General features: G+C 33.9%; 1 protein-coding gene across 1 annotated transcript in view; it reads right to left on the bottom strand.

The window, feature by feature from the left end:
* Nucleotides 1-920: 920 nt before the first annotated feature.
* SPRED2 (sprouty related EVH1 domain containing 2) overlaps nucleotides 921-15000 on the bottom strand; it is a 170581-nt gene continuing 156501 nt past the window's right edge. Inside the window, exons 5-6 of the mRNA XM_053712096.1 lie at nucleotides 7105-7251; nucleotides 921-1960 (exon numbers count right to left, since the gene is read on the bottom strand). Of these exons, the coding sequence (XP_053568071.1) occupies nucleotides 1313-1960; nucleotides 7105-7251 (795 nt within the window). The 3' untranslated portion in view covers nucleotides 921-1312. The remainder of the gene's footprint in view (nucleotides 1961-7104; nucleotides 7252-15000) is intronic.

The raw sequence follows: 15000 nt of genomic DNA on the forward strand, positions 1-15000 counted from the left end.
CTGTAGAGCTTTGTACCCTGAACAATATCTTGAGTAAACTGGTTACTATATAACAAGTGCAAAAGTTCAGTATATTTTGATGCTCTCAAATTCTCAAGCAACATGATCATCTAATCACATGCAAGGATTAAAATTAATTTGCAAATTGATAGATTATTTATCAAATCCAGTCTGACTGGCATAATCATAAAGAGAGGCATTGACAAATACCATATTAAAGTCATCATTTTTACTACACTCCCTCTTAGACAAATTAAAGAATATATAGACTGAAGCTGCAGATTTAATTTAACTCAGTAAAACAAATTTTATAAAAGCTGTAGTGTTATGCTTAAGAATGGAAACTTAAAAAAAAAGTTACTGTTGTGGGAAGATTTCTAAATTAATTTCTGCTGTAGAAATATTACATTTCCCTTTTCCAGTATTAATAATAATACAAAATAATAATAATAACTTAACAGCTACCCAAACCTCATATAAAACAATTTATCAGCAGTAAATATTACTGTAATGGGGCTGAAGTATGACTTTTGGAGTCAGGGATCTTGCCATTTTAGGGCCAAAAAAGGAGTGTCTATTAATAAAAAAACTAAGCAAATCCCTAAAAATGTGCAAATTCCGCCACATGATGTAGCCAAAGATAGCAGATAACAAATGCTGTTTTCCTCTTGTACTGGATCAGCGAATCAGCGCGCATTAAATCTACAGAGCACAAGATCATTTTTTTTACATATTTAAAGAAAAAATAAAAAAGGAAAAAGAAATGATGACGGACAATGAAATACTAAAAACTCTTAAATAATTTGATTTGGCATAATATAGAATTAGCAATACTGCATTGTGGTACACTTTCTTTACCTCACATTACAGGAGATAAGCACAGAATACCTGGTTGCAGATTAAAATACTTATATAGGGGATTTCTCTCCATATTAACTCTTTATGCATTTTTAATAAGCATAGCAGTGGTGGATTTAGCATACCATATTTATCGAAGTGCCAAAGCTATTTACAGGTGACACTCCAGATAAGCTTGAGGAGCGATTCATTTAGTGTCGCCGTGTTCAGATTTGATATCTGATTTCTTAGTGGCAACAAGTACATTTCCTTTCCTCCTCTAACGATTTAGTATTACATCTTTCTCAGTAGAAAATTAGTTTGTTAGAAACCTCAGATGAATCCTCTGCTGCCATAGTATAACGGGTTTCAAGATGGGTAATTTACACCGAAATGTTGGAACCACTGTTTTATTCCAAGGTGCTCCCCAAACAACCACAAAAGATACACAAAAAAAGTCCTGTGATGCCTGACGTCACCCAGTTGCTTTATGTTTTCCTCCACAGCACCCACCCATAACACCACATTTATAGCATGCTCGCATCGGGAGATAACAGCACATGCCTGGTGCAATGATGGACAAAGGGATAAGAAGCATCCATCGCAGGCAAAACTTCTCATCACTGGTATCACAGGAACAAGCGTCTGTGTAATCCCCTTCAGAGTCAGACATGCAGTGGTAGAGCACACAGTCTGCAAATCCCATGCAGCTGACCCGGCGAATGCAGGTTCGGACAGAGTCAGGTGCATCCTGACATTGGCCCCGTCCATTTTCATCATGGTTAAACATGTCCCTGCAATAAGTACATATGGACCTTTCTCCATCTTTTCTTTTAGACTTGGACCTGGAGGGCTGAGTGTTTATCACTGTGCTCTTTAGGTCCTTGCACACACCAAAATCAGAGTGGTCTACGTAAGGGTAATTGTAATCGTGTTTTGATAATTCACTTTTGGCAAACCGGACATAAGAGTCCACATTTTCTGTGTCTGCATATTTGCGGTGAATGGGTGCCTGACGATAATCTTCATATCCTGTTAGCCAGTTCCTTTCTCTTGGGTTGATACGAACAATTTCATCGTCATCATCTGGAAAGCTGACGTGTCGAGGTGGTCTATGTATTGACTGCAATATAAACAAACATATTGTTTACTTACACAGGCATATTATTTTTATATCAATAAAACAGAGCAGAACGCCAAGTCTGTAATGCACGTGTGTTTTATAAATATGCACAGTTGCAAAGCTACTATGACATCACTGTAATAAAAACAGAGAAGAAAGAAAATGGTGAATTTATTTTAAAAGGCTAATTTCGCAAGAAACATTTCAGATTGTGTGTAACCAACATATTTAAAGGGCCATAATAGTCGAAAAATGACATGTTCTAATTCTTTAGAGCACGTAAATTACTTTTGACCTTACACCACTTATAACCTCAGCAAAGGGGACAAACACACAATACAAATGCCGCTTGTGACCTGTGGAGCAATCAGCAGCACTAGTCAGCGGTTTCTGCTCGGTATCTGTAGTGCTCCGTGGGTCTCGAGCAGCATTTTTACTTTGTGTTTAACCACTTTGCTGGGCTTAAAGTAAAGTGAATGTCAATTTTGATGCTAAAGTGCCCGGTTTTTAAAATTTTTATTAAAAACAGGGGCACTTTAATTCATCAAAATTTACATTTCACTCGTGTTGTGAAAAAAACTTACATTTTAATCTTGACAGCAGCTCCAGCTTCCTCCGGTCGTTGCAAGCCATTTCTGACGTCAGAAATGATGGATAGGTCATCCTCCAATCACGGCTCCCCCCCCCCCCCCCGCGGGAATCAGTGTCTGATTCAACAACGTTATTGGAGGAAGCCGGAGCGGCTGTCAAGTTTAAAAGGTAAGTTTTTTTTCTCAACAGGAGTGAAATGTACATTTTTATGAACTAAAGTGCCCCTGTTTTTAATCAAATTTTTAAAAACCGGGCACTTTAGCATCAAAATTGACATTCACTTTAAAAACATAGGAGTGTAGGATCGATAGTCTTAAAATTACATGCTCCAACGAATTAGAGCATGTCATTTTTTTATTGTTATGGCATCACTGTTTTTCTTTGTAAATTTAATTACTAAATGGTGAAACAAAACCTTCAAAATTTGCAACCAGAGGAATTCTGTAAGATTCTACACTCAATCTCAGCACACTGATAGGTTGTTTCAACATTAAATAATTTTGAACAGCATATGAAGATTAACCCATTAACCACCGAATCATTTCCCACCTCTGTGCGGAGTTGTTTTGGAGTTTTTAGATGCTGCTCACATTTAAGCCGTATTATTGTTGGGGTTTTTTTTAGCAGATTTATACTGTACCATCATTTTATGTATATATCATGACATATAATAAGTCTACACCAAAGAAGTGTGAAAAAAGGAATATTTTCATTAAAATTTGAATAAACAAGGTTGTAAAAAATGTGTGTTTGTGTTTTCCCCCTAAAAACAATATAGTTAAAAGACAAAGGGGTTATACTCATATAAATAAGGGCCTTTGGGTATAGTTCTATAACTTTGATGTGCACATATGGGATCCCATGAGCTTCTACTCAAATAAATGCATAATTAGTTACACCAGGTGATTTCTAATACCATGGTTATCCATGGCTATTAAAATTGGGGCTTTATTTTAAAGAGGGGCTTTAAAACAAGGAGTCCTGGGGATCTCTAGGCATTTGTGTTTTTAAAATAAACTTTATAGTTAAAAACAAGAAAGGCTTATCCTCTGGGTATATTGATATCACTTTGATGCGCACATAGTGGAATTGTGGATAAAATTCAAAGATTTAAAAAAAAAAAAAAAACAACAATAAAAAAATCGGAAACATTTTTTTTTTTTTTTTTAATTATTTAAATCAGATTTTTTCAATTTAAATAGGATTTTATTAAAAATGAAATGCTTTCCTATAAAGATAGTTTTCTATTTAAGAAAAGTTATAATCCAATGATTATTCATCCTGAAATAAGGATTGTTTTTTAATCATGCAGCATGAGGCTGTATATTTGTGGCTGCAATGTTTCATTTTTTATGTAAATTAGTTCTGTTAATCCGTTCACAATGTCATGCTCCCAAAGAGGTTTCTGTAAGATTATTTTGGGCAAGATATCACATTGGTTTTGTAGTTCTTAAAAATGTGGATTTGTCTCTGAAGAAATATCATGCCTACTCTTCACAGCAAAAATATTATAAAATAAAAATACAAAAAGTTGTGAAATAGATCTTAAAGGGACATAAACCCAACATTTTTTTCTTTTATGATTAGGATAGAATGTGCAATTTAAAATTAAATAATTTCAGATTTACTTCTATTATCAAATTTGCTTTATTCCTTTGGTATCCTTTGTTGAAGGAGCAGCAATGCACTACTGGGAGCCAATTATAAGAGGCATATATGTGCAGCGACCAATCACCAGTTAACTCCTAGTTGTGCATTGCTGCACCTGAATTTATGTAGGTATGCTCTTCAAGAAAGGACACCAAGAGACCAAAACAAATTAAATAGTAGTAAAATGGAAAGCTGTTTAAAACTGCAAACTCTATCTGAATCATGAAAGTTAAATTTTGACTTAAGTGTCTCTTCAATCCCAATGTTTCCATACTATTCCTATGTACACAAAAGCAAACCCTTACAAAGTTTCAAGAAGTTCAATAAATCGAAGATGTTTGAAGTATAATAGATCTGCATGAGGACCTAAGTGTGAGGGACAAGCAGTAAAAATAAAAAGGAAACCTATAATGTTATTGTTTTAGCTTAATAAAACTATGTAATTGTTATTAATTATTCTTTAGTTAAATACAACTATTAAAATTGTTATTATTAAGGTAATAATTTTTTTATTAGTTAAATAAAACTATTTAAATTGTTATTATTGAAGTAACGATTATTTTTCTCCTTCCAGAAGTACAACTGAAAAATTAATCAAACATGGATGATTACCTATTAAACTGGAGATAGTTCGCCTCCCAATAATTTTATAATTATCTATGTATTTCTAACGTTTTATAACTAAATCAGTCATTTTCTAAAATAACTGGAAAAATAATCTGAAAAGTTAATATTCCAACAATGAAACCTTTAAGTAGAAAACCATGATTTAAATAAGGTCTTGTTGACTAGTCATTTCATTTTAATCAAATCCACCCTGTGTAGGGGCTCCCATGAACCTCTGCTTAAATAAATGCGTGTTTATTTATGCCAGGTGATCACTATTACCCCAATGGTTCTACAGGGGCTTTATTTTAAAATGGGGCTTATGAACTTTATAACAAGGGGTCATGGGGTCCCTAGGTCTTTTTGATGGTCTATTATAGGTGTAAATTTGTTTATATATATATATATATATATATATATATATATATATATATATATATATATATATATATATATAAATTGTGCTTACATTTTACATACTAAAGAGACACCTTTTGAAAGGGCTTAAGGGAGCTGAGATTGAGGGTTTTGAATATTTAACCATCCACCCAGCTCCTTTAAAGAGATACAAAACCCAAAATGTTTATTTTCTGATTAAGGCAGAGCATACAATAAAAAAAAAAAAAAAAAAAGAATTAGAGAGGTTTTCAATTTATGAGCTTTGTTGAAGAGATAGGGGTAGGCGTCTGGACCACTACATGGCAGGAAATAGCGTTGTTGTCTAGTGCTGTTGGATATGGATAACATTATTGAAAAACTGCTGCCATATAGTGCTCTAGACACGTGCACGCTCCTAACAAAAGGTACCAAGAGAACGAATATTAGAAGTAAATTAGAAAGTTGTTTAAGATTGCATGAAAGAAAAAAAAATTGGGTTTCATGTCCCTTTAAGCTCCCGAATTCCCCATGCGATACAGGGCCACTTGGCCACCTCGCATGTGGGGGTGACAGTGATTAGAACAGAAAGTAGCTCACTCTGCGGATGACAACACGTGGTTGTCATCCACACTAAAGACACAGTGGGATTATGACCATGTGTCATCATCTGCACTTAAAGGGTTAAAATGTTTAAAAGTTTTTGCTATTTTATCAAACTCCCCTTATCTTAAAGGGATATGAAACCCACAATTTTTCTTTCATTGTTTAAATAGAGCATACAATTTTAAACAACTTTCCAATTGACTTCTATTACCTAATTCTGTTTGTTCTTTTGTTATCCTTTGTTGAAAATAATACCTAGGTAGGCTCAGGAGCTGGAAGCTAGAAGCTGATTGTTAGTTGGACATATATGCCTCACCATTGCTAACCAATATGTTCAGCTAGCTCCCAGTAGTGCATTGTTGCTTCTTCAAGAAAGGATACAAAAAGAATGAAAGAAAATTGATAATAGAAGTAAATTGAAAAGTTGCTTAAAACTGTATGCTCTATCCGAATCATGAAAGAAAATTTTAGGGTTTCATGTCTCTTTAAATACATCTAGTCTTTAACTGTCATTTGTACAAAAAAATAAACAGATAAAAACAACTTAAAAGGAACATAGTGATTAAGAAAAAATCCTTTAAAAGGAATGCTAGTCAAAATGAATCTTTCATGAATCAGATAGAGCTTGCAGTTTTAAGAAACTTTCCAATTTACTTCTATGATCAAATTGTGCATTATTTTCCTATATGCACACTTTCTGAGGCACCTGCTCCTACTGAGTATGTGTAAGAGTTAACATTGTTTACATATATGAGTTTCTATTTGGCTGATGACTGTAACATGATACAGGGTGTTGGCAAATTGAAGGTAATTTTAAAATTTGCCAGAAAAAAATATATCTACTGCTCATTTAAGAGTGGTATGTTATGTTGTCTTTTTATTATGTATCTATTGATTACACAATTCTACTTTATTTCATCGCCCCTTAACATGCTAGTTATTAGGTGAACACACACTGTTAGAACCATCAACCGGCTATTTTATTTTTAAATTTTATTTTTAAAAGCAATGTTAAATCTTTTCAGGAACATTATTACGTATAGCCAAACTCTTCAAACTGTAAAAAAACAAATCCAGTGGTAGCATGAAATTAGCTCTGCTGTTTGACTTAGAGGCAGTTTCCGCTCGGGATCAGCAGTTCTCTGTGGCTCTTAAGCTGTTCTTTGCCTATGTATTTAACCCCATTTGAGGGGTGTTACACACATAGATTTACAGGTTGATAGTTATAAAATAACATTTTCTAATTTATTATTTTTATAATGTCCCTTTAATATAACATTTTTTGTTGATTCATTACATTCAGAAAATATACCTACTTGTTCTGTAGAATAGTGGTCCAAGCCGTAAACGTCGATATGGCTCAGAGTGCTGTAACGGCCACGTCCACTTGATACCGGAGATGCGATTGTTCTCACTGGCGGCTCCCGCTTTTGTGAGGAATTTGATGAACTGTCTGTACCAGTCTAAAACAAACAAACAAACGTTTTCCACAAATGTAAACTATGCACAGAAGCAAAAAACACACCAGAATCAGAATGACTTATATTCCATATATATCTAATAAAAAGTACTATGTATTAAATAAACATCTCCTATGTGTCCAATACATATTTCATGATGATAAAAGAACAAGGGGTCATAACCTCAGTCTGAAAGGTAGTATATTGGAGTAATTTGAGGAAGTGCTTCTTTACAGAAAGGGTGATTGATTCATGGAATAAACTTCCACAAATGGTGGTAATAACAAACACTGTGGGGGACTTTAAGAATGCCTTGGATAAGCATAAGGCTATCCTATAGACATGGGCATTCAGTAGCTTCGTTAGCTGCTGAATGCAGAAGTAGGCAACCGCTCATCAACTTCAGCGCCAAGCTGGATTTCCCGCACGGCTATTTGCTAAGAGGTGGAAAAGTCACCTCTCAGCCAAATAGCGTTCTGCTGTGGGCTGCCTTAGCAGCTCAGTGTGACAAACATTTAAAGTTACATTTTGTTCTCTAGCAGTCAATGTATATTGTTAATGTTTTACTTACAGGAATATATAAACATTCAGTCATTTGGTTGAGTTTAGTTGCATAGACTAATCTTTTCAGAAAACCTCAAAAGCTTTATGTAGCAAAAATCCCATCTATTTGGTGCCTTTCTACAATATTGGACTTCATCCTTTGATTTGTTATATAGTTAGGGGAAAGAAACTCCCAATGGAATGTGTCAAGTACTTTCCAAACTCTTTGAAGCTGTCAGTAAGGGTCATATTAAGAGGAAAAGGTACTAAAGATCAATCAGCATTTGCAACTCTAAACTTCCCCTCCTCCCCTCTTAAGCAACACACAAAGAACAATTTGCTTCATATAGATCACAACTGTGTCAAATAGTTGATCCATATATTTGGTGCAGAGATGCAGATCTACAAAATTGTGTTAACTACTGTAAAAGGTATGAAGGAGTCACTTCACCTCTAACTATGAAAGAGGCACAAAAATAAAATGTCTCTGCAACATGAATCACAGCCGATTCCTTCCACCCTTGTACACTACGCTGCAAGTACATAATTTATAGGAAGGTCTGAGGCCACCAGCACAGTTAAGGAAACATCCTGCCCACCCCACCGCATACAAAGATAGCTGCGGTCCTGGGGAACAAGGAATGGGATTATCTAAAATAACCTGGATGAGCCAATAAGTAGTTTGTACTGGATGAAATCCTAGGCCACAATGTAATAATAATAAAGAAAAATAACTGAATGAAAACACGAGTTGGGAAACCTTTCATGTTGTCCATCCCCACATGATTGTGGTTTGCTGCTATAGCTGGGAGCAGCTTCATATTGAGAAAAGCAATACTTTCTTATCTTGTGTTTTTAAAGACTGTAAACTTGCAGAATATGTCTGTCATAACTGATTACTTTTTAGTATAAACCTGTGTGTTTCCACTTTTGTGGTAAAGATACCAATATAAACAAGAACGTAAAGGAACATTACAAACACTTTTTCCACTTTTTTTTTTAATGGATATATTTCTATGTGGAAGAATTCATATTCTTGGCAGACTTAAAGTAGTTTGTTCACCAACAGAACTATGGGAGTGGTCCTAAAAGTGAATAAACAGTAAATCCTTAGGTATATAAAACGGATTTCCTCTTTGTTCTTATTTAAATACTGTAGTTATTTTTTACTTAGAGGGCCATGATATCCAAATGTTGAAACACTTGAAAGTGATGCAGCATAGCTGTAAAAAGCTGACTAGAAAATATCACCTGCACATCTCTATGTAAAAATTAAAGATATTTTACCTCAAAATGACCTAAGTATTCACACCCCATTGTAAAGGACTTTAAAGGGATACTAACCCCTCATTTTTTTCGTTCATGATTCAGATAGAGCATGCAATTTTAAGCAACTTTCTAATTAACTTCTATTATCAATTTTTCTTTGTTCTCATGTTATCTTGATTTGAAAAAGCAGTAATAAAAGGTTAGGAGCCGGCCCATTTTTTAGTTCAGCACCTTGGTAGAGCTGCTGATTGGTTTGCTACATTTAGCCACAAATCAGCAAGTGCTACCCATGTGCTGAACATAAAATGGTCTGGCTCTAAAGCTTACAGTACTGCTTTTTCAAATCAAGATAGCATGAGAACAAAGAAAAATTGATATTTTTTACCTGCAGCTGGACAGCAGCTGAAGTATAACTTTTTACACAGGACTTACTCTGGTGAGCTGAGAAAATTGTGAGGTAAAATATCTTCCTTTTTTACATAGAGATGCTCAGGTGATATTTCCCCGTCAGCTTTTTACAGTTACAGTTTCAAGTGATTTAGCACATAGCAGGTATTATGTCCCTTTAAAATACTTTTTTTTTTATGGAAACACTTAAAGGGACAGACAAGTGCAATACTAAAATTGGTGCTTTTCTTTCTTTACTGCACCTATAAACTTCAACATTGATAAGTGATTATTAGCCCTGAAAAAGAAACATGAACCCAAAAAATATTTAACTTGCACCTATAAACTTCAACATTGATAAGTGATTATTAGCCCTGAAAAAGAAACATGAACCCAAAAAATATTTAACTTTGAAGGTGTTGTGTCTATTTAAAAAAATAAATAAAAAAAAAATCAAATTCATACAGTGTATGAAAATCATTCTTATTGAATTGCTGCAGATCAGATGTGAGCCAATCAGGAGTAGGAAAACATGCATATGATCCAATCACTGGCAAGATCCACATCTGGAGAAGATGGTGTTTTATGAGTACAACTTGGGACAAAGTTTACCCAAAAGGGTTAATTTGTTTCTAAATAAAATTCTTTATATATAGCTTTTTCTTGTCACAATAGAATGTTTCCTGAATTAACAGCAATAACAAAATCGTCTAAGAAAAGTAACTATAAAACGCATTGTTTTTGGAAGTCTATTTTTTAAGGGGTTTTAAACTGGTCGTCTTAAAACCAAGGTTAGGTAGGGCCCGAAGGCTAAATCAGGTTACAACCTTTTATATATTTAAAGTCCAGAGTTCTTGAAATTAATATTTCCCAATCAAAACTAAGGTATCATTAAGTGAAAACCGCAATTAATTTTTTGGAAGAAAAATAATAATAAAATATAAAATATTTTGTTACACATTAAAATTATACGAGATTCAATTTTCAATGATCATTAATAAAGTTTTATTGGAACGCAGTCACGCTAATTTATTATTTTGGTCTAGGACTGTTTGCGCTACTACGGAAGAGACCTATGTGGCGCTCTCATCATTTTGCACTTGTGTTGTTCACACTACTATATACATCAGCACACTATTCCTAACACAAAGGAAAGCAATGGTTCTAAAAAAATTAAAACAGTAGCTGAACAGTCACTGCAGAATTTCTTCACAAAAATTAAAACGGGGCTGCAAAGAAAGTGAGTTCATGAGCGGCTATTTATTTTAAACTTTCTCAATAGAAATACCAACATTATAATATCTTTAATTATAATATATAGAATTACTATCTGGCCCTTTATGGAAAAAGTTTGCCATCCCTTGATCTAAATAAAAATAAAGTGAGATAATACAATTTTACGACTGCTTAGCTGATCACAAAACACTTGTCTATGTTCAACATCATTTTTAGACCTGACAATTCTCACACTACAAGCAAAGTTGGTATTTTTAAGTTTGTCAGGGGTCATTTATAGACAGTTGAGATCACTGTGCTGTATTTTCACTGGGTGCTGCCCTTAAAATAGAAAGTAACAGCTGATGTAACAGAAAAACTTAAACTGTAAGTGGACTTAAAATCACACATGGGTATGATGCTACAATAACAAACACAAGGCTTTTAATATTTTGTTCAGACAATAAAAAAAAATGTACTTTCAACCTGATCACCTACATGAAAAAGATGTCTATTTTTAATAAAAAAATGAGATAAGATCCTCTTACAGAAAGACAGTGAAGTCATGTGAAGAGGACTGAATGTAATTCCAGTTAACTTGTTTTTTTTAAAAAAAAAATCACATTAAAACGTCTTTCCATTCATAATGTTGGTTTTAACAGAATCACAAAAATAACTGTACATTATAAATATTATATTATGATTTCTCAGAAGCAGTAACATTTTTGTTTCATGACATCTATCTGTTATATTGACTAGGATCCGCTGCACTGTTTATCATTCCATAAATATATATTTTTTTTAAAATAAGAAAATAAATTTCTAATCCCCATGATTGTATTATGCCCCCTTTGTAGTATGAAGGGCAAAAGAAGCTAACATATCCTTTGCTGTATTTAACAGGCAAAGAAAAAAATAGACACTGGAAAATGAGGGTTATGTTTTAGAGCAATGTTTTCCAAGGGCCGGGTGATGGCATGAAGTAATTTTAGTGTAATGTTAAGATGCAGTGTAGTCCGAGAGGATAAATGGTTGACTGCTGTTATAACCCTTTGGTTGCCAGTAAAAGGTTTAATCACACTATGTACCAAAGTCATTGCCATCTTTGGCAGCCAAAGTTTAAAAAAACAAAACCATAACACAAAATAAATATTCATTACTACATTTGGGTTTCTATTGCTATCCTGCTTTCTCTAAGCACTAAAAAGCAATTCTCCCAATCTCTTCTGTTGTGCTAACAGGAAGTTGTCAATCACCGTCTTGTCTGTGAGCCAGTGCTGCCTCTATTTCACAGTAATTGTATGCCCAGCCTGCACAGCCTACTCTTACTCTTAAAGGGACAGTATACACTCATTTTCATATAACTGCATGTAATAGACACTACTATAAAGAATAAGATGCACAGATACTGATATAAAAATCCAGTATAAAATTGTTTAAAAACTTACTTAGAAGCTGTCAGTTTGGCTCTGTTGAAAAGGTAGCTGGAAAGCCCACTGCAAGTGGGAAATAAGACCCTCCCCCTTCTTTTGCATATGAAAAGACCCTTTACACAAACAGGAGCAAGCTGGAGTAGGTAGCTGACAGTATTCACATAAAACTTTGGGGCTTGGTTAGGAGTCTGAAAATCAGGGCAATGTTATTTAAAAATAAGCAAAACTATACATTAATTTTAAAAAAAACTTTATGGGCTATATAAATAGATCATCTACAAAACATTTATGCAAAGAAAGAATGAGTGTATAATGTCCCTTTAAGGTTTTGCCTCCCTCATAAGTGTCCTTTTTATGCAAGATGATAAAAATCTCTTCATTTCCAGCAGCTAGTCTTGATAAATGTGACAATACAGTATTAAAAAACAAGGTTTTATTCCTTAACCCCTTAAGGACTGGGAATTTCAGAGAAAAACTTGTCCAAAAGACCAGAGAATGTTTAGAATTGTTGCTATCACTCCGTTTAAATGGAAGTAGAGCCTTGGTTTTATTTTATTTTTTTATAAGTAGACAACCCAAGGTATTGATCTAGACCCATTTTCGTATATTTCACGCCACTGTATCACCGCTTTATGCGATCATATTTAAAAATAATTGTTAAAGGGACAGTCTAGTCAAAATTAAACTTTCATGATTCAGATGGGGCATGTCATTTTAAACATCTTTCCAATTTACTTTTATCATCAAATTTGATTTACAATATATTTTTATTATTTAGTTTGTCCCCTTTTCATGTAATTTGGCTCTGAAAATTGAGCAATTTCTAATTAGCAGAACTTAATTGCACCCTGCTGACTTTTCAAGGCTAAGCCTGCTAGATATCTGTCCCTTTAACTACTAACAACTGCAAATACATGCACTTATACTAATGACCCTGGCTAGCCTGGTGGTCTGCCGACTAAAGACCAGATTGTCTGCTCAAAATAAGGCAAATGGTGGATGGAGCTTGGCTATTGAAAGATAATTGGAGAAAAAAAGGATATTCATTTGTTTTGTGCGATTTGTTATACTTTAGCAGCACAACACAGAAATGTCTTGTAACAAATCTGAGCTTCAGCTTGTCTAAGCAAACATTTCAGAGGTATTTTATAGCAAGAGCAAGCAAAATAAATAATGAATTTATATATTGCATTGTCATTATAGTTACATTAATTAAAGGGACAGTCTAAGCCAAAATAAACGTTCAAGATTCAGATAGAGCATGTAATTTTAAACAATTTTCCAATTTACTTTTATCACCAATTTTGCAATTTTTGGTAGCACTTAGCGTTCATTGAATTAACCAGAGGTCATACCTCTGGTTAATTCAAAAACTGTCCTCATATGTGGCCCAAAATAAAGCAGATAGTTCTTGTACGAATAAAAAAACAAACAAACTACATTTAGCCACCAATAAGCAAGCGTAAACCAGGTTCTGAACCAAAAATGGTCTGGCTTCTAAGCTTTACATTCCTGTTTTTTAAATAAAGATAGCAAGAGAAAGAAGAAAAATTGATAATAGGAGTAAATTAGAAAGTTGCTTAAAATTGCATGCTCTGTGAAACATTAAAGAAAAAATGGGGTTTAATATTCCTTTAACTACACAAAGCAGTTATGAGGGGTTAAGGTAAGCGGGTGTGGGGTGTTAGAAAAAGGCCTGATGAAAGCGCGCTTCTGTGCAATGGGAACACGAGGTCGCATTCGCATCGCACGTAACTTCTGCTAAAGCAATATTTTGCACTCCACTTGTAATCTAGCGCATTATGAGCAAGTGAAATTAAATTTTGAGTTTAATGTCTATTTAAGAAGGGCCACAAAAAGGGGAAACCTATGATAAATGTGTCCACATGTTCTCGACTTGTGGAGGAAGCAGGGCAGCAAGTACAACAATTTATAGCACAGAGACCAATGTCTTCTAGACTTTTGCACAATTCAGTATTCGCTGAAACATTACTTTACTATACTGAAAGATAGAACTTACTAGATCCACCAAGTCATAACGTTATCATTTTAAGTCTCAACCAGTTCCATGTATAAACAAAAAATAATACCTCACATCACCACTTGAGAAAAATGGCTTCTAAAGATTTAGTTCGAGCTCCTTTTTGGATTATTCCATACATTTTTATACATATAATCCTACAATTTTCTGTCTGGTTTTATCATATATGATTGTTAATTAAAAATAATTATTATAGTAAAATGTAGCTCATCAAAATAAAAGCCAAGAGAAAAAGAACAAGCTGCCTTTAATTTGATCTTTATACACATTTATTTTGTTTTTTGTTTGCTCTATTATATCCTATAAGTAACAAATAAAAAACAAATGATTGCAAGCAGCCCAGCTGATACATGAAATGTTGCAGGAAAAAAATATGTCCTGTCACTGTGTCTGGTATATTTCACACTTCAGACAGCATTATTGGCTTTTAATACTATTAGCTAGCAAGAATACAAACACACCTGTATTCTTGCAGCATATCGTTGCCACCTACTTGCAGGCAAGCATCACTGTAACCAATGGTGTGCAGCAATGCAGAAAATGTATAATGCACCAATTTGTGTCCAATTAATTTTTTTGTATCTAGGCACACAAAGGACCCCTTCAAGTTATTAAAATAAACTGAAAGAAAATCCCCTAGAAAATAAAAACACACAATTTCTCTTTTTTTTTATTTTTTAAGCAGTGCTTGCAGACTTTCTGCTATTCACGCAAAAATTGGCAGCACATTTTCCTGCATTTCCTTTTGTACAGGCATCAAAATACACCATAGACTAAAGTGAACGTGCCTTGAAAATGCTAGGCACATCTTTTTTTTTTTTTTTTTTATATTTTTATTGAGATTCACTTTAAGGCATACAATAC

Source organism: Bombina bombina, chromosome 4 (assembly GCF_027579735.1).
Source record: "Bombina bombina isolate aBomBom1 chromosome 4, aBomBom1.pri, whole genome shotgun sequence".
NCBI classification, from domain to species: domain Eukaryota; kingdom Metazoa; phylum Chordata; class Amphibia; order Anura; family Bombinatoridae; genus Bombina; species Bombina bombina.